The sequence below is a fragment of the Plectrocnemia conspersa genome, unplaced genomic scaffold (genome assembly GCF_051122295.1).
Source record: "Plectrocnemia conspersa isolate PC_06_02 unplaced genomic scaffold, ASM5112229v1 ptg000011l, whole genome shotgun sequence".
NCBI classification, from domain to species: domain Eukaryota; kingdom Metazoa; phylum Arthropoda; class Insecta; order Trichoptera; family Polycentropodidae; genus Plectrocnemia; species Plectrocnemia conspersa.
The window spans coordinates 30030543-30049055 of record NW_028277175.1 but is presented as its reverse complement, the minus strand read 5'-3'; the positions used below and the strand labels follow the sequence as shown (position 1 = coordinate 30049055).

At 44.6% G+C, this 18513-nt stretch overlaps 4 protein-coding genes across 8 annotated transcripts; 2 read left to right on the top strand and 2 right to left on the bottom strand.

The window, feature by feature from the left end:
• Positions 1-90: 90 nt before the first annotated feature.
• On the top strand, positions 91-7252 carry LOC148230253 (GPN-loop GTPase 2). 5 transcript variants are annotated; one of them, XR_015811497.1, is made up of 5 exons: positions 91-1335; positions 2799-2893; positions 4129-4343; positions 4420-4776; positions 4850-6165. XR_015811497.1 is itself a non-coding variant. In XM_088198736.1 (2 exons), exon 1 carries the CDS (start codon positions 449-451, stop codon positions 1331-1333), a length of 885 nt encoding a protein of 294 aa, XP_088054862.1. In that variant the 5' UTR covers positions 91-448; the 3' UTR covers positions 1334-1335; positions 6755-7252. The 5 variants fall into 5 exon arrangements, 1 of the variants encoding a protein (XP_088054862.1); XR_015811498.1 differs by lacking the exons at positions 4129-4343; positions 4420-4776; positions 4850-6165 and adding an exon at positions 6755-7252; XR_015811500.1 differs by lacking the exons at positions 2799-2893; positions 4129-4343; positions 4420-4776; positions 4850-6165 and adding exons at positions 2496-2603; positions 6755-7252.
• Positions 6818-8459, top strand: LOC148230252 (uncharacterized). Its single transcript, XM_088198748.1, has one exon. The coding sequence runs from the start codon at positions 6818-6820 to the stop codon at positions 7052-7054; it is 237 nt and encodes a 78-aa protein (XP_088054874.1). The 3' UTR covers positions 7055-8459.
• On the bottom strand, positions 7065-18438 carry LOC148230250 (constitutive coactivator of PPAR-gamma-like protein 1 homolog). The gene is made up of 12 exons (XM_088198636.1): positions 16823-18438; positions 16338-16757; positions 16195-16272; positions 15884-16127; positions 10405-10546; positions 10189-10314; positions 10008-10119; positions 9640-9940; positions 9387-9574; positions 9151-9323; positions 8843-9086; positions 7065-8778 (listed from the first exon to the last, which is right to left on the bottom strand). Exons 1-12 carry the CDS (start codon positions 17402-17404, stop codon positions 8689-8691), a joined length of 2700 nt encoding a protein of 899 aa, XP_088054762.1. The 5' UTR covers positions 17405-18438; the 3' UTR covers positions 7065-8688.
• Positions 17679-18438, bottom strand: IntS12 (integrator complex subunit 12). The gene has a single exon (XM_088198742.1). The coding sequence runs from the start codon at positions 18409-18411 to the stop codon at positions 17719-17721; it is 693 nt and encodes a 230-aa protein (XP_088054868.1). The 5' UTR covers positions 18412-18438; the 3' UTR covers positions 17679-17718.
• Positions 18439-18513: the final 75 nt, after the last annotated feature.

Genomic DNA, 18513 nt, shown 5'->3' with positions numbered 1-18513 from the left:
CCGTCTCGCTCGCACTCGCAGTCGCAGTCGCAGTCGCACTAGCCCCTCCCCGCATCCCTCGCAATTAATAATACCCGATACCCCTTCCCCGTGGCGTACGGTGCGGCGCGATGGAGTCGACGCCGCCGAGGAGCGTCGCGGTCCAAGTCGACGGCGCTCGGTTCGACCTCTGGTGGCTGGAGACCCCCGAGAGGCTGGCGCTGGGAGTGTCGCGCTCCGGCAAGGTCGACTCGCTGGTGCGGGTGGACGCGCTTGAAGGCGCGCGCGAAGAGGGCGCGCGTGAGACGAGGGCCCTGCTGGGGGCGCCGGGCGACGAGGCGAGGGCGCTGGCCCGCTTCCTGGCCGACGCGCTCGACCCCGCGCGCCCGCTCTTCCTCTTCTCGGACGTCCGCGGCTGCCGGCCGGACGAGGCGCGCGCCCTCCGCGACGCGTTCGTCGACGCGCTGAGATGCAGGAGCTGAGACCGGCCCGAACGCGCTTCGGCCAGGCGGCGCTAGGCCCGCCGGGCTCCGGCAAGACCACCTACTGTCGCAGGGCGCGCGACCTGCTCGCGGCCGCCGGCCGCGACGTAGTTCTCGTGAACCTGGATCCGGCGAGCGAGCTGCCGCCCCTCGAGGCGAACGTGGACGTGAGAGAGTTGGTGCGGCTCGAAGACGCCATGTCCGAGTGGGGGCTGGGGCCCAACGGCGCCCTCGTGCGCTGCGTGGAGTACCTCGCCGACAACCCGGACTGGCTGGCGGAAAAGCTGGAGCCTTTCGGCGAGGGCCGCTACTTCCTGTTCGACCTGCCGGGCCAGATCGAGCTATACTGCCACCTGGAGGGGCTGGCGCGCATCTTCTCGGCGCTGGAGCGCCGCTGCGACATCCGGCTGTGCGCCGTGCACTTGGTCGACTCGCACCACTGCACGGACGCCGGCAAGTTCGTGTCGGCGCTGATCGTGTCGCTGGCGGCGATGATGCGCCTCGGCCTGCCTCACGTCAACCTGCTCTCCAAGGCGGACTTGCTGCGTAAGCGCGCCGCCGACCTGGACTTCGGCCTAGACTATTACGCGCAGGTGCTCGATCTGGACTACCTCGTCGAGACGCTGGACGGCGACCCCGTCTCTTCCAAATACCGCAAGCTGACCGCGGCGCTCGCCTCCGTCGTCCAAGACTACGGCCTCGTCTCTTTCGCGTTTTTGGACTCCCGTTCCCCCGACAGCCTGCGCAGAGCCATCGCGGCGGCGGACCGCGCCAACGGCTACGGCTTCGGCGTCGACGAGAAGCGCAGCGTGGACTCGATGCTGGCGTGCGCGCTCGGAGCGCACCCCGACGAGGACTATGGCCAACGCTAGCGGTTCGCAAATTTATAACATACATATGAAATAAATATTTTATTTATATACGCACATATGTTTTCACATTATTTTCTCCTTGTAGATCTCTTCTTTCGTGTCCCAGTGAATTTGTACATAGTTGTATATACCAGCAGTTTACTGTCAACTGACAACTTACAACAACTGACTCCCTAGTAGCTGATAGTATTTTCTCGCGTTTGGTCCACGTATATGCCACAAATATTTAGCACTATCTAATACTATTTAACTGGGCATATGTCTTTTTTCATTTTTCAAAGCGACAGTTTATCAAAAACTTCGATAACATGGGCTATATGATTTTATGTCTTATGAATCCTTCGCCGGTTTCGGTATCAGCATGACCTTCGCAGTTTTCCGTTGAGCTGGATAGTGTTGGTGTTTTAAAAAGGAGTTGAAGATAAATGTGGTCATTTTAATGCCACTATCTGGAAGTTCCTAATATTTATTCTGTAATTATATTGTCTCCGTGAGCTGTTTTCGGGTTGAGGTTTTTAATAACAGATTTTAATAACTCGTTATCTTATCGACGGGCACGTCGAGTTTATACGGGGCCTCCGGATAAGACGGTACCGTCCTCTCTTCGTTGTACGCAGGGAATAATTTGAAAACTTACCAAATGTTCAGCGAAAATTAACTTGTTTTTCATTATTTCTTGCTCATTTAATATTTACTTTTATTGGGGGTATCTTATTGTTTTTGTTGCCTTCCGAAGAAAGTAGTTTGTTGCTTCGCTCGCAGTCAACTTTTTTTTTTATAGATAATCCTGTATCGCTTGATCTTTATGTCATTTAAAGTTTGGTTTTAATTATTTTACGAATATCGAATTTGGTTTTTATAACTTGACTGCGCATCCACGTTCTTCTTGGCTTCTTCTTTTTTTGTAGATTTCAATCAGTGCTTTAATAATATCATTATATCATAATTTTACTGCAGATATAGACTGTATTCTACCAGAATTTGAAAAGAAAATTGCACCTTTTAATACTATTTTATGTATACATATATTCGGAAGAGTTGTGAAAAAGAACGAAACTTCACTTCTATGCAATTATCCACGCTATCGTCAATTATTAAATTCAAATTACAACTAGCCAATGTACGTACTATGCATTTGATTGGATATTTTTAATTCTAGTAGACACGGTAAATTGGGAACGTGCTATTTGGGTGCCCGTTATTTCATGCGTGAGCGAGCCAAAGGGAGAATATCTCACTACACGCGCCTGTACATATTGCAAAAAATTATGTGAGTATTTTTTAGTCCCCCAACTAAAGCTCTCAATTTACCGTGTTATTGGGGGGTCTATTGTACTTTATTATAAACACCGCTCATTACGTTAGCATCGTCGTAACCCTATTCTTTTCAAAACGAAAAGAAATTATTTCAAGTTCAAGTATTTTATAACATTATTGATAAGATTTTAGTGCAAATAAATTACAGTTTTACTCGATCCCGTCGCACTCGGGACCACGGCAGATAATTAGTCACCGGCTGAGAAATAGGGTGGAAGGAAATACATGCGACGACTAAATCTTGTAAGTTTACCCCTAAGATTTAAAATTTAAACTCCATCGTGCTCCGACAATAAGCGTAGAAGAATTGTATAGCATTAAGCGTAGAAGAGTTGCGTAATTCCATTTTACAATTACTTTTATATGTTGTTTTTTTAAAAAAAAATATATTTAAATTTATTAAACGAAAAGAATTGATATACAAGTTGCAGACATCAAGGTGTGACAATTTTGAGATCTTATCATTGATTGACCGTAAATTATTTATGATATTTCTCAATTATGGTATTGGCCAAAGCAAATGTAATTGATAGTAGTTTCTGGTAAAGCTGATACAAAAGAAGACACAAAAATGTATATTTCTCAATTCACGATGGATGGGATTTTGTATTATCTTTGTAAAAAGACCAAAATATTACAACATCGACAATAATATCTACATTCGGTAAGAAACAAAAAAAATATCTCAACGCTCCCTTATTATTTTTTTGCACTAATTTTATAGAATTTATGTTAAGATAAATTGAAGAAAAATCGGACAAAAGGGCAACTTACATTACTGCTTACCTTGCGCTTCAACGCAGATCATAAATAATCGATAATTCTACATATATGTAGGTTGTAAAATGCAACGCATTCAATTTTTAATGTGTGTATACGTATTTTCTTCATCTTATGTTTCGGTTTTAAATTCATATTTTATTTATTCTATTACGTATACATAATTTCAAATATAAATATATGTATTTTTTATGCAATTATGATTTTTTCTAACCGTATATGCTTCTCAGTTATGTATTTATTTAAACATTTCAAAATATTACAGAGTACTCTATGTTATATATATATATATATATATATATATATATATATATATATATATATGTGTAAGTCGGAACAATCCAAGGATTTTTTTTTAATGCCGTGGGACTTAGTGTTCTCGTCCGCTTCCTCAGGTCGTGTGTAATCCCTTACCTGTTGGCTCATTGGCGACCCTTACTTGAGCACAATTGCTTCCCATCAGTGACAATGGTCTACACATTAAATATTTCTATTTTTTAAATTAAAATAGTCTAGATAAGTCGTATAGTTAACCCATCCGTGCCGATGGGGGATTCGCATACCCCAACTTTTGATTATTTCTTGAGTAACTCGTTTAATATTAATACTATAAATTTGAAACTTCTTGTATTTGTTAAAAATATGTCAAGGATTAGATTTCCATAATAATAATTGCATTTTTTCAATTATAAATATAGCGAAAGAATATAAAACTACGATTATCCATCAGAATTGATATCCATCAGTAAAGATGAGCGGAGCGGAGTATCTCCCCCGCTCCACGGCCCAGACGACAGTGTTACTAGAAAGAACAATATATGTTGAGCTGTTTTGGGGCACGCTCGGTTTTTTGTCCCGCAAACAATATTTTGTCATCTGAGTATTACTCAATTCTTTGAGTTGTTTGTTCTTTGTAAGTATAAATATTATTTTATATAATTCGCAAGAGAATGGATAATTAATTTGTGATATTTTTTCACCTTGTGTAGGATTCTATCTCAATCGCTTGAAAATGTCAGAAAAATTTATCCCTGTTGCGGAGTTACTTCGAATTTTACAAGACTCGAATGAAAGTGATCACGATAGTGATATTGATATTGAGGAAGGATGTAACATGACCGACGAAGCAGATTTAGTAGAACGCGATAACAACAACGACACTGACACGGAAGAAAGGGATGAAGACTTGTAAGATCACAACAATGCAAACACCGAAATTCAAGAATTGGACGATGGATTGATATACGTTTCAAAATTGGGATTTTCTTGGAAATCCAACTCACCTAGACAGTCGAGAACCCGTTTAGCTAACATTTTTAACTTTGCATCTTGTTTAACTGACTCGGGTAGAAATTTCACGTCTATAAAATAAGTATTTTTACTTTATTTAACATAAGGAATAATTACTCGCATTTGCAGTGAAACAAATTGATCGAGATAATAACCAGCATATTAGAAAAAAGTGTATTTCTCCAATTAGTGTTATCGAAATAAATGCATTTGTAGGTATATGACTCTTCGAGAAGACTCAGTGGCTACAAAATTAAATTTAAGCAATTGTGGACAACCATTGAATTGCTTAGACAATATTTTTATTCGGCTGCAATGTCAAGAGATAGATTTACAGAAATGTTTAGTGTTCTCAGATTTGACAAGATCAGAGAGAATGAATGCAAGCGGAGATAAAATGGAAGCAATCAATTTTGTTTTCGACAAGTTTGTAGGTGCATGCATACAAAATTATATTCCTGGTACACATATAACAGTTGACGAAAAATCGGCAATGTATCGAGAATATTGTAAATTTAGAGTTTATATGAAAAGCAAACCAAGCCATTACGGAATCAAAATATGGGCAGCGGCAGACTCTGAAAGTGCATATACTTTAAATTTGCAGGTATCACTAGTATGCTAAACAACAAGAGAGAAGTGAATCAAGGAGAATGGATTGTGATGGACCTTCTACAGCCATACTTTGAATCAGAACGAGGCGTAACAATCGATAGTTTTTTTACGTCTATACCATTAGCTAAAAAGCTATTAGAAAAAAATAACCATTACTGGTACACTCAGATCCAATAAGAGGAAAATTCCTCCAGAATTCCTTCGGTCTAAAGATAGAGAGCCAGCTTCTTCGGTTTTACTGGAGATATGACCCTAGTATCATGTTCCAAAAAAAAAAGATCTGTTGCTCTTTTGAACACAGAATTTATTGACGATAAATTGGCAGCAGATGACGTAAAAAAGAAGCAGGAGATTATTCTTCATTATAATCATACAAAGGGTTCTGTCGATACCACCGATAAGATGACAAGGCAGTATTCTTGCGTAAGACCAGCGGAAAGGTGGCCTTTCAGGCTACTCATGGAGCTGATAAGACATATCGGCTCTTAATGCATATATTTTATGGATAACTAAGTTTCCAGATTGGAAAAAATCTGATAGAAGTTGCAGAAAGCTTTTCACTCGGGAGCTTGCCATCCAGGTTGGTATCGGAAAATGTGGATATCAAAAAGAACTCTGTGATATTTTTGTTCGCGTGATGAGAATAAAAAGACACGTACACAGTGGTCTCCGTGTCAAAAGTCACGAATGAATGTAATAATTAATTATGGTTAGTTGTGTATGTATTTAGATTTATTTTATTATGTAGCACTAAGACTATTTTTCATGAGACGCCATTGGTCCATAACTTATTATATTTTGTATTTTAAATAAATTTATAAATTGTTCTTTATTTGAATTTTTCATTCATTTTTTATTTCAATTTTTTTTAATACATACCTATATTATTTAAAAAAATAGAATTTATTAAAACCTAAAAATAATTATTGAACTTCGTTTTTAGTATATCCTGTAAATATATTTTAATGTATTATTATATATCTTAAATAAAAATGAATTATAATGATTATATGAGTGTAACTTTGGGTCATAGCCGACGCATCGTCGAAAAAAACACCACCACCAGTGCGCATTACGCTTTTGGAGTGGTTGGACCTGCGTTACATTTCGTCATATTTATCCGTGATTATTATTTACAAATATCAACAAAATGACGAAATTTATGACAAATGGTTGTATGTATAATGGATATGAATGCGTTATAAAACAAATCTATTAGGTATTTAGCGTAAATTTGGATTAAAATACTTTGGGACCAAAATGACCCCCATCAGCTAGTGATTCGTTCCTTGACACCTTGACGTATGGGTTAATGTAGAAATGAACGAACCTGCATTCGTTATTCAAACTATTTTTCGATTCTTCATAACTTAGTAAATATATTCGAATACTCACCCTTATCACATATTTTACTTTTAGCGACGTCCCCTATTTCGCCTCCGCTGACAGTTCTCGTATCTTCTAACTGTTTTCGCTCTCCGGATGGACGACGAAGAAAAGCTACGCAGGCTGCGCCGAGAGGAGGCCGCGGCGACCGAAGCCGCGGAACGCTACCGCAACTCGACGCCGGAGCGGAATCGGATGGAACTGCTGCACGAATATAACGACTTGAAGGACGCCGCGCAAGCGGCGATGGGCCTCCTGGCAGACGTGGAGAGGACCACAGTGGCTCGCGTCCACGCCAGGTTCGGGATCAGGGCGGAAGAGGGAGATAAATGAAACGACGTCGTTTGTGGACATTTGGTTTATTGAAGACGATTATGATTCGATCGAAAATAGTCGGTCCTGCGACCGCTTCTTAAAACGGTACTACGACCGTGTCGCACGCGCGACTATGTATATATTTTTCGACATCGTCGAAAGCCGTAACGTGCGGTTTTAACATTTTAAGCTACTTTAATAAACGCATTCGTTAAACGTGCGCGTTTTTATTTATCGTTCTGCACTCGACGGACTATTACGAGAGAAACACCCCAGTCGTCTATAGCTAATTTAATAACGATACGTGTATACGAGTCATAAACGAAAAAGATTATTCAGAAAAATAAGACAAACGCTAAGTTATAAGTATAATAAGAGGTTCTAACGCTGTCGCTTTTACGCGTGCGAGCGAGCGACGATTATCGTCTTGAAATTGTATAGAGTTTTCGACGGGGCGGCCGATGCGGCCCCGTCGCCGTTCCGACGCGGGAGTCGCGCCGGCGCGCGTCGCTCGGCCCGAGGCCGAGACGCGCGCTCATGTGAATCGTGAGCGGCTTCGATCGAAACGCTGACGGCGAAGACCGTCCGTCCGCTTCGAGAGACTGAATCGTAATTTAAGGAGCGAGTCGCGCTCCGAAATGCGGGTTTGCGTCGACGAGATAAGGCAGAGCGAGCGAGACGCTCGTCGGCGACGCCGGGCCCTCGGGGCCGGAAGATCTGCGCGAGATTATCGCGATCGTTAAATCTCGTACTTAACTTTTAAGTAATATTTACGTCGTATAACAATATATAACAAATATATAAAAATACACGGTCACCGCGGTCGTCCGGCGCGCCGTCCCTATTGTAAAATCACAAATAATACTATACCGACTAACAAAATAGCACCTATGAAAACTAGCTACGCGACGACGCGGGACGACCGTACGTCTGCGCCGGGAGCGGGGCGAGTCGGCGGTCGGAGCTCGTGCGCGCTCGGCCGCCGCGGTCTCGGCAGTCTCACTGCGCCGACCGCTCGGTTAAAGGCACGGTTTTGCGTTTAAAACGACAACTTTAAAAACGAATATCAAAACGACGACACGATATGTGCGAGCGCGCCCGTCCTCCGCCTCGCCCGAGGCTCCGCTCAATCCGTCTCGGAGCGCGTCCTCGGCTAAAACTAAAATAAATAATACAAATTAACACTACGGCGCGCTCCGGGTTCCGTTACTATAAATATATATATATATAATACGTGTATCACTCTGTGTCGCAGTGTCGGCGCATCTCTAGAGTTCTGTGCGGTTGCGCACCGTTGGTCGATAGAGATTATCGGCGTGGTCAAATTCGGGATAGATACGTCTTAATGTAGGGGACGATACGCGTCCGCGTCGTCGAACATTGTTCGTCAGTCTAATATGTAGAAAGTCTATACCGGCGCGCTGCTCGGACGTGCGCGTATCGCGCGTCCGACGGAAGGCCGCGCGCCTTCGCTTAACGTATACCATAAAACTAAATAAACGGCGCCTAAAGTGTAATCAATATACATATATAAAATATAATAATATACTCGCGCGTATAAATATTCGATATATATTATATACGCGAAAACATGATAAAATTTTTGGAAAAAAATCACAACTTCAGACTTTCTATGACAGTTTAGGTTTAGTTTATTCGCACAGCGGAGAGTCGCTCTGCGAGGCGCGCTCTCCGTTGGTTCCGTTGCTCCCGTTCACCGTCGGGACGGGCTTTATCGCGATCTGAAAAAGAAAACGAAAGATCAGCGAGAGTTTTAATCCGAACGCCGCTGCGGTTCTTTCCTACCTTATTTTTCGCTCCGGGATCGGCGGCGCGGCCGTTCGGCTCCGCGTCGGTCTTGTTCTGGCCCCTCTTTTTGCCTTTTGGCGCGTTCTTCTTCACCTTGATGCTCTTTCCTTTCGCGTCCGCCGACGGCTCCGGCGACTCCCCGTCGTCGGAGCTGCGCTCGTTGCGGCAGTCAGCGGCGAAGTCTGACCGAGAGTCGTCGACACGCTCGCGACAATTCTTAGAGTCCTCGTTTGGCAATTTCCTACAGGTTTTAGAAAGAGCGACTCGTTACAGTCTTCTACTGCAACTCGTAGTTGAAAACTCACCCGTTGACGGAAGGAGAATTCGCGTCCGGTCGGCGGCGTACCCCCGACGGACGAGTCGCGCGATGACGAGCACGACGAGCCGGAGCTCCGCGACCCACCACCGCCGTCCCTCTGCCGCGTCCACGCCCTCGACCTCCGAACGTCCCGTTCTGAGCGTAAGCTGGATAGCCGATCTGATCGTCGTAAAAAAACGGTGAACACGTCGCAACTCGGCACTCGCGACCGTCGAGCCTCACCTGAGTGGTTCCATATCGCCCAGTGGGAGCGGATCGAGGATAATTCGCTCCCCACTGGCCCACCACGACGCCGGCTATCTCCAGCCTGCCGCCTCCTCCGCGATGAGACGAATTCGTTCCGCCTCGGCTCTTAGCGGGGCCGGTCCAGTTCAAGACTCCGGGTGGAGGGTAGCCCATGTTTAAAACGTCTGAAACGCAACGATCGTGAACCTTAGACATCAAAAATACGTCTCGTCGACGCGATCACACTCACTGGGATTGAGAGGCAGCGGCGGCGCGGCGAATTCCACGTCCAGACCTTCCAATATGGCCTTCCTCAATCTCTCGACCTTTATGACGACGTCCACCTGGTTGTCGCAGAGCTGAACCAGATTCTTCACCGCGTTAGCCTTGGCAAGCTTCTGCTGAAAGAGTTTTCCGTCGAAGAACATCCACGGAGAGGCGAACGGCCACCAGACGGGAGCTCCGCACGCGTCGTTGGCCAGCAGCGCCGCGTCGATTCCCGTCATCAGCATGGCGCCCAGCTGGACGCCGCGGACCGTGACTCCCGACAGCTGAAATCGAGAGTTCACAGTGAGACGCGTTCGAAGCGGACGCTCGTGTTTTCGGTAACCCGCTCACGGTCATCTCTTGCAACAAAAGCGGATTCAAAAGATCAGTGGAGAAGGCGGTTGCCAGGAAAGCGTCCAATTCGTGTCTTCGCAGGCAGAGAGACGGCGACGTCATCACGTATCTGAAAAACGAGAGATTCGCAAGTGAGAAAACCGGACCGGGTGCATTTCGACCGAACGCTAGTCTATACCTCAAAACGGTAGCTAAGATCAGAAGGTGCTCCGGCACATAAGACGAGTTGGTCATCAGAGAATTCTCCGATCTCATGCAGGACAAAAAGGCGCGCATTCTTCTGCATTTATCGTCTTGAGTCGTTCTGAAAATCAGCCACAGATTAGGTCCTAGGCATAGGAGACGATATTTCAGAAGAGGAGAGGGGGAGGGGGGTTGAACAGTCGTCGCATACCCGAACCAGAGGCGCTGAACTGTCGGCACCGGCCAGTCCAACATGACGCCCGGCACGATTTCGGGCGTCTTTCCTGGATTTCGACGGGTGTACAGCCACTCGGCCACTTCGACGGGCTGAGGAGGAGCGATTTTTTCCCCATCTGACGAAAACAATAATTAATAATAAAATTGCCTACGAACTACTATTGCACGAATTTCACAAAAAACATTTCCCCCCAATATGCTTATAACCCTTTGGGCTCCTAGATAACGACATATCGTTGTTTGTGAAAACAGCGAGAAGCGCTTTACTATCGACTCGTTAATGACGTCCAGCAGTATGAAACATTTTTTTATGAATATACTTTAATTTATTGTTGTATTATATAAAATAGACTGACCAGATATGTGACCGGGCAGGTTTTTAACGCTTAATCTGCCACACGCTCGCACGAAAAAAACAACCTACAGCCGGTACATTTTTGCGCGATCGAAAAAATGACAATTTATTGTAATTTTAAATTGTCATATTACTAAAACTATCTTTTTAATAATTATAAAAATTAATGTGGGCACTCAACAAATAGTTTTCTTCTGTATTCTTGAATTCATAGATTGACAACCTTTTGGTTCCAGCACAAAAAAATTCGAAACATACCCATAAAATATGCAGTAAAGGACCCCTTATACAACCAAAACAAGTATCTGAGTGTCTTTTATGGTGCACTTAAACTCGATTTTTGGTCATTTTAGTGCTTTAACACGTGTGCAAAACGTTGAACCATAAGACCCAAATCGAGATAAATTTTTATAAAAACAAATTTCCACACTCCATAGAAAAAAAATATTAAGAATTATAATCGTCGTTTATAATTTATAATCGACACAATAAAGACCAATAAAAAGATAATTTTTGGTGTACAATTCAAATCTCAGATTTCATTGGCTAATGTATTCAAATGCACATTTACGAATAAGTGTGTGGCGGTTTGTGAACGGACCTCCAAACACTTAATAATAATAAGTGTGCAGCTGATAAGGGTCAGGCCACGAAACACTCATTAGTAAGTGTCCGGCCAATTAAGTGCTAAATTCATTTTTATTGTATTTTATTATTTTAGGATTTTAATGATAGAAAAAGTTTACACGAATTATATAAAAAAATTATAATAATAAATACTACAAAAATCATAAAAAAAATATATTACAAATTATCCAAAAAACTAAATTAAAAATCCTTACAAATTACATAAAAAAAAAAAATCAGATGGTAGCTTTTTCTCAAATAATCAGCAATTTCTTCACTACAACATGAGCAAGTCCCAATTATTTTATGGTCCGTCTATCTTCAACACTTTTTGCTCCCTTATAGCAGAAGAATACCTTACAGTAATTTGAAATTGAATCAAAGAACATACAAAACTTGATACCCCACTTATGTTTTTTTGTTAGGCTAGTATTGCAAAATTTCTGTGGTTTTTCGTCCCAACTAGCGATTCGTCGATAACGATATATTGATGATGGGTATGCGATGTGATGCTGGAAGAGACTATTTGCATGCTCCACTAATAGCTGAAATTTAGCACACTGGTCGTATTTTTGATGATTTGAAGGGTACAAATCAGCACTCTTTGTAAAATGCAAAAATTTTAAGAAAAGAAGAAATCTAAGTACTCGTTACTTAGCACAGCGCCGCGCTCAAATTTGAGTTGCGAAACGTCCATTTGCTGTTCAAACCCAAACCTAACCTAAACGAATAAAATAACGGTATAAAGTATCATTTACATTGCACGCAACTACTCGCGCAACTATTTCGCCGAAAAATTCGCTAGTGCACTCACCCTTCCGATTTACACCGAGCGAAACGCTACGCGAAAGAAGGTGAGTCGTCAGTTTAGGCGAGTCTGTCGAGAATGCTGTATTTGAACAAAAAAAAGAAAACGAACCAAATTCAACGCTAGTGGAGTCCGTATGATCCTATCAGAGTTGGGATCCCATAAAAACGAATGATTTGTATACGATTCGACGAGGCGGATTATATATGAATACTTCTGATTTATTCCCTCGCGCGAAAAAAGTATTGACACATTTACACTGCACGCAACAGGGGCAGCGAGTCTTTGTTGTGCGGTTAAAAACAAACTGTAAGGTGACTCGCGCAGTTAGTTTCGGGGTGGAGGCCACGTCTACACTAATCGAGTTTTAACTCGGGAAAAAGTTGCGCGCATGTAAACGCAACTTTTGCAAACCGTGGAATACATCTCGAATTTGTACAACAGTATGCTATTATATTTGGTATTACAGAAAAAGCTTTTATTTCTCTGCTGTAGTCGAATGCCATTTTTTTACTTTTAAATGGGAAGATACGAATTTAGAATCGATATATTGTTGAACACGTATCGATTACATGCAATGACAATTAGCTGCCATAATTCTTCAGTAAAAAATAAATGGAAGTACGGCAACGTGTCAGTTGAATGCGGACGTCTCGAACCCGTAGTATATTGGCAAAATCTTGTTCTAAAATTACTTCAGTAAATACTTCTTCAATTTTGGGTTCTTTATCAGTCATATAAAGATTTATTACTTGAAATTGATTGTTATCGCTAGATTCACAGACGATGACTATCCCATAGAAACGAAGTCGACAAAAAGTTCGAAGTGAATGTCATCATGGGAGATTTCGACGCCAAAATTAGAAAAGGAGCGTTCGGTAATAGTATTGAATATTATGGATTAGGTTTGAGGAATTAGAGGACGCACTGGTAGAATTTTGTCAAGAAAAGACCCGATTGCGCCGAATGCACTGTTTAAATCGCATCTAAGAAAACAGAATAACATAATTACAAGGAACCAGATAGACTACATATACTGATACTATAGTAACCTTAAAATTCAGTGTTAAAACAGTAAAAACTTATCCAGGGGCCGATTCAAATTGTAACCCGGTCATTTTAATTCCTGGTAAATTTGTACCATAATTTTTTTTCTGAACGATGTTATGACTAGTAATGATACATATTTCTTTTATAAATTTTATTTTTTCTTTTATGAAAAAATATATCTTTTGTTATAGTACGGCTTGTCATCTATTAAAACATAAAAATACGATTTACGAGTCAGCAAACCTACCCTGTAAAAATCTTCAGTGTGCAAACGAACACGTGTTTGCCTTTGGTCGATATGATTATAAGATGTCAGATTAGTTTTTATCGTAAATATTTTCGAGAATTTTAACTAATTTTTATTGTTTAAATTTACTTTATATAATTTATTTGCGAGAATGGCAACCGAGTTATTGGAAAATATAAACGACATACCTGAAAAACGCTCAGATAGCGAAAACCATTAACTTTATGCTAGTGAAGGTGAATTACCCGACAGCAAAAATATGATTCACGAGTGTCAGTGAAGTTTCCGACAGTGAAAAAGAAGATGAAAACGGAGTTGAATATCACCAAACTGAAATTTCTACAGATGGAACTGTCCAAGAAGAATTACGAAAAGATTCTGCCCTCGGCTGATCACCGTTTTAAAATATTTTCAAAGACATAACGGGTACGACAGGATTTGCAAATTAAAATATTACAAAGGTATAGTAAGTAGTACTTTTTCATCGATGAACGGCAATAGAGTACATAATATAACTTGCATAGAGTTAGGAGCTTTTCAAATTTTGTGGGAAAAATTAAAACTTTCATCACAATACTTTATGCAAAAAAACGCGAATCTTTCATATTTAGAATAAGACCGTGGGTAGAAACAAGTTTACAGATATTTTACGATTTATTAAGGATCTAGAGGTGTAACTTTTGAAAAACACTGGAAATTCATCATGCACATTGCAGACTCACAGCAGATCGATAAAAATACTTCGAGTTTTATCTTAAGAAACGCACACTACTTCAGGAATACTAATTTAGTATTGCGCACTTTTACCGATGATCTAGTACGTAGAATACTAGAAGTTGGCACTATTATATGGATTTCAGGCATAATGAGTCAATGTAATGAATTGCAGCTAGAAAAAGTAAGGTGTAAATTCCTTCACTATTTATACTCGAAGGAAAACGGGTACTATCTGCTCCTGTTTCCCAGTCATTTTGGGAGCGCTAGGATACGTTCCATTGTCAACTCGCGTTTACATAATTAAACACTTTTGGAAATTGCTCAAAGGCACGGTTGACAACCCTTCGGCGCTCGAGCAGCTCCGGAAGGCGGTCATAGGTCATTGTCGCGTCTACTGTTCTCGCCTTTAAAGTCTAAAACTGGAGCACTCGCTGACTCTTCTCTGGCAAAGGCCGTCCAACTGCTCAATACTGTACATCGAGTTGGTTCAGTTCATATTGGACAATGCACATCTATTGAAGTGATTCGTGTATGTTCTTTTATCATGTTTTTAGTTATGTGTGTATATGTATTTGTATTTTTTTTAAATTGTTATATATTTTACGCTTTTGCGCATCGTGATGCAATTAATTAACCTATCAGGTCATAATAGACTTAATGTTAATAAATAAATACATTAAAAAAAATGTTGATTTATCATTTTTAAACTTGCAAATGTATTTTTAATCTCCAATACGCCTAGTTTTTGGGCTATATCATTTTCTATTGATAAAATTGCTAAAGAATTTAAGCGTTCGTTCGACAAGGACAATGAAAGATACGTCTCGATAAGTTTAAGTTTACTAAAACTACATTCACAAGAAGCGACTGTTATTGGGGAATAGTTGACAAAATTCTCAACGTTTGTAATTTGTTATTTAAAAAAATTAAAACGTCTATTGGAGTGCCTTTATCTTTAGAAATAAATGAGCGCGTTTTAATTTATCATACAAATCATTGCCGTTTATATTGGTATTATTTTTATTTTTAAGAATTAATCCATATTCAAAGATTATTTATTTGGGAAATATTTTTTGGATTAAACTTTTGACCACGAGACACCCATAGATTTCATCGAGAAAATCGTAAGTATGCATTGGGCACCTTAAGGTATCATAAACCTTTGAGCCTAATAATATGGTTATTTAGAATAATTTAAGGCTGTAAATCACTTGATTTTATTTAACCATAATATTTTTAAAAACAGCACAGCACATATTAACAAATTCCTAAATGGCGTGCGAAAATATCAGCTGCAGTGAAAAAGTAAAATATGTTATTTTTCAATTTTTCTTCCGGGCTATCGGTTGCTACGTTTATCTACGCATTCACAATTAACATTCAATATTTTTGCTAATTCCATTCCCTCGACATTTTCTTCATTAAGCGTATCGACGCGTATTGTTAAAAATTCTGTACACGATTTCAATGTTGATACTGCTATTTTTAAATTCATACTTTTACCCTGCATTAATTTACTAACCGGCTCCAGACATGAGAGAGTAGGTGTTTCATTTACAGAGTTATCGATCGGTCGCAAAACGTATAAGGCGGTAGGTATATCTACGTAGATAAATAGAGGTCTATAACATTAAGCGTAAAAATATTACCCTTAGCTTTGGTGGCCATGAAATGATAATGATGCATGTTGAAGACGACAGCATAGACGTTCTGGCGAATCGGTCTGAACATATGGTGAACGGAAGGCAGATCTCTGTGGTTCTCCTCCTCTAGCAGGACGGGCAGCGTGATCCTGCGCCTTGTGAGAATCCCCAGGAGCGATGGCGTCATGAGGCCCTTGGAATGGCGTTCGGTGCAAGTTCGTAGCACCTCAATCGGGTAGGGAGTTTTGGCCTGCGAAAGACGAGAACGATGAGAGTTCCGCAACGGACCGACGATTCTAGATGACGACGAAGATTACATCTTTTCCTTCGACAGTCGAATCAGAGCGGGAATCGTCGTCGCGCCTCTCGCCCGGGACCGGCTCGAACTCGCCGATCTGAAAGAGCAGAAGGGTGAGCGCGCGGACGGCCAATATGGAAGGCTCGGCCTCGGAGTGGGTACCTGTAGGGCGTCGCTCTCGGACGCCAGCTTCGGAGCGTCGGAGCCCTTTCGCGCTTTGGGCTTCCGCCCGGCGGTCGCTTTGCTCTCGGCGAAGCCTTCCTTAGTGCCGTCGGCGTAGTAGCGCAGCACCCGTCGGAGGAGGTCGCGGCGTTGGTCGGCCGGGTCGGGAAACACGTCATCGCACAGCGAATCTGCGCTCTCGCCAGGCGGCCCCTTGACGCGGGCGGCGACGGCGCGGACCAGCTCGTCGCCTGTCGGTTTCTTCCGGTCGTCACTCAGCCGCCGATGGAAGTCTGCCAGGTGCTGTTCGGTGAGCTCGTCGTTGCCCAGCAGCGCGGCCACGGCGCAGATGCGCTCTTGCGGGACGCCGAGCCGCTGCGCCAGGTCGTGCACCATGTGCTCCTTGGTCTCGAGCGAGGACTGCGGCGGGAGAGAGCGGTGAGAGTGAGGTGAGAGCGTCGGGCGAGAGTCGAGCGCCTACGTACCCTGTAGGTGAGCTTGAGCCGCGAGGAGCAGAAGTAGCGGGGCGGCCGGAAGGCCAGGTACTCTCCGGCGCAGCCGACGATGCCCGCGTAGCCCCGCTCGCGGCACAGCGCCGCCACTTCGCGGTGGTGGTCCTCGGCGGAAACCATGGCCGGCAGGTTGAGGTGGCGCAACGCGTTGCGCAGACAGGCGCGCAGGCCGGCCGGGGGCACCCACCACACCTTGGGGGGCGGTGTGCCCTTGGAGGCGACGTGGCGCAGCACGCTGTTGACGCGCTGCCGGGCGGCGGCCTGCCTCTGCGCCCAGGCGGCCGAGGGGTGCGCGGACGAGGCGCCGTCGAAGCACACGCACACGCTCACACGGTGCTCCTGCAGCGCCGTCTTGAGCGTGAGCACGAACTGCACGGCGCGCGCCCACTGACCGCCGCAGGCCCAGTCCGAGAAGTAGCCGCCGTATAGCCGGTCGAGGCAACCCTCGGCGTCCAGCAGCAGGCGCAGGCCGCCGGCATGGTCTCGCCCGATGCGGAACAGGTCGACGCTCACGCCCTCGCCCTCCACCAGCGCCTGCAGGTCCTGGATGCCCATCGCTGGCGACGTCGGCCGGCGAGCCGACTGCCGCTGTCCGTCCGACCTGCGCGCGCACACGCGGATAATCAATCGCCGCCGCCCTCCGAACGCCGCGCCGCGCCGCGCCCCCCCCTCGCCTTATTGTGGCGAGACTTGTGAAATATTGTCGCGACTCGCGTCGGCGCATGCGCCCGAGCGACCGTTTCGTTCGACGCGAAATTGGCCGCGAACCGACAGCTGATCGGGACTGAGGTGACAGGACGGGGCGGAGCGGAGCAAACAAACGACAGTATTCAACGTGTACAGTATTTATTGTATTGTATTGTTATCGACTATTTCGAGTGCTTCCGCTTGTTCTCCTGCTGCTTGGCAGCCTTCTTCTTCATGATCTGCAGCCGCTTGTCGGCCGAGATGATGTTGATGTTGGGCACGACCACCTTCGGCGGGAGGGCCTGGACGGGCTGAGGCGGTTGCGGAGGCGGGGGCGGGGGCGGAGGCGGCGACTTGCGCTTGGGCTTGAAGCAGGCCGAGCACTGCCAGGCGGCGCCGACGTCACCGTCGCGCACGGCCGGCTTGTGGCACTCCTGGTGATAGAGCGCGCGGCACGTCTCGCACTCCACCAGCCGGTTGGCGGCCGTGCACGCGATCTGGCGGCACACGGCGCACGTAAGGTCCTCCTCGAGCAGCTCGAACGCCAGCTCGCCGTCCATCACGGCCGAGCCCTCGTCGTCGGGGCGCTCGGGGATGCGGATCTGTTGCGGGCTGACGGCCGGCGCCGACACTTTGCCCTTGTCCGAGGAAGAGGAAGCTTTAGGGGGAGGCGCAGCCGCAGCCGCCGCCGCCGCCGCCCGCTCCTCCGCCAGGTACTTCTTGGGCAGCGCGACGGCCATGGTCTTGGCGGAGCCGCACTGCAGCCGGATCAGTTCGTCCAGCAGGCCGCGCACGCGCTCGGTCGAGTCGCGCGCGTTCGAGTGCAGGTGCCGCAGAGCCTGCTTCATCGACGCGTCCAGCTCGATGGAGGCCATCTTTCCTCTTTCGAATCCGAACGAAACAGCGAACAGTCGAGCGGTGTTGCCCGTTCAAAAAAAATACATTAATATCTACGGCTTGTAAAAAGTGACAATGAC

What these genes read in the sequence shown, in the direction of transcription:
- LOC148230253 (XM_088198736.1), top strand. Translation starts at nt 449, where the DNA reads ATGCAGGAGCTGAGACCGGCCCGAACGCGCTTCGGCCAGGCGGCGCTA.
- LOC148230252 (XM_088198748.1), top strand. Translation starts at nt 6,818, where the DNA reads ATGGACGACGAAGAAAAGCTACGCAGGCTGCGCCGAGAGGAGGCCGCG.
- LOC148230250 (XM_088198636.1), bottom strand. Translation starts at nt 17,404, where the DNA reads ATGGGCATCCAGGACCTGCAGGCGCTGGTGGAGGGCGAGGGCGTGAGC. An exon ending in ATCTTAGCTACCGTTTTGAG is followed by an intron (nt 10,120 to 10,188) that starts GTATAGACTAGC and finishes CTCGTTTTTCAG; the next exon opens with ATACGTGATGACGTCGCCGT. An exon ending in GGCGATATGGAACCACTCAG is followed by an intron (nt 9,324 to 9,386) that starts GTGAGGCTCGAC and finishes TACGACGATCAG; the next exon opens with ATCGGCTATCCAGCTTACGC.
- IntS12 (XM_088198742.1), bottom strand. Translation starts at nt 18,411, where the DNA reads ATGGCCTCCATCGAGCTGGACGCGTCGATGAAGCAGGCTCTGCGGCAC.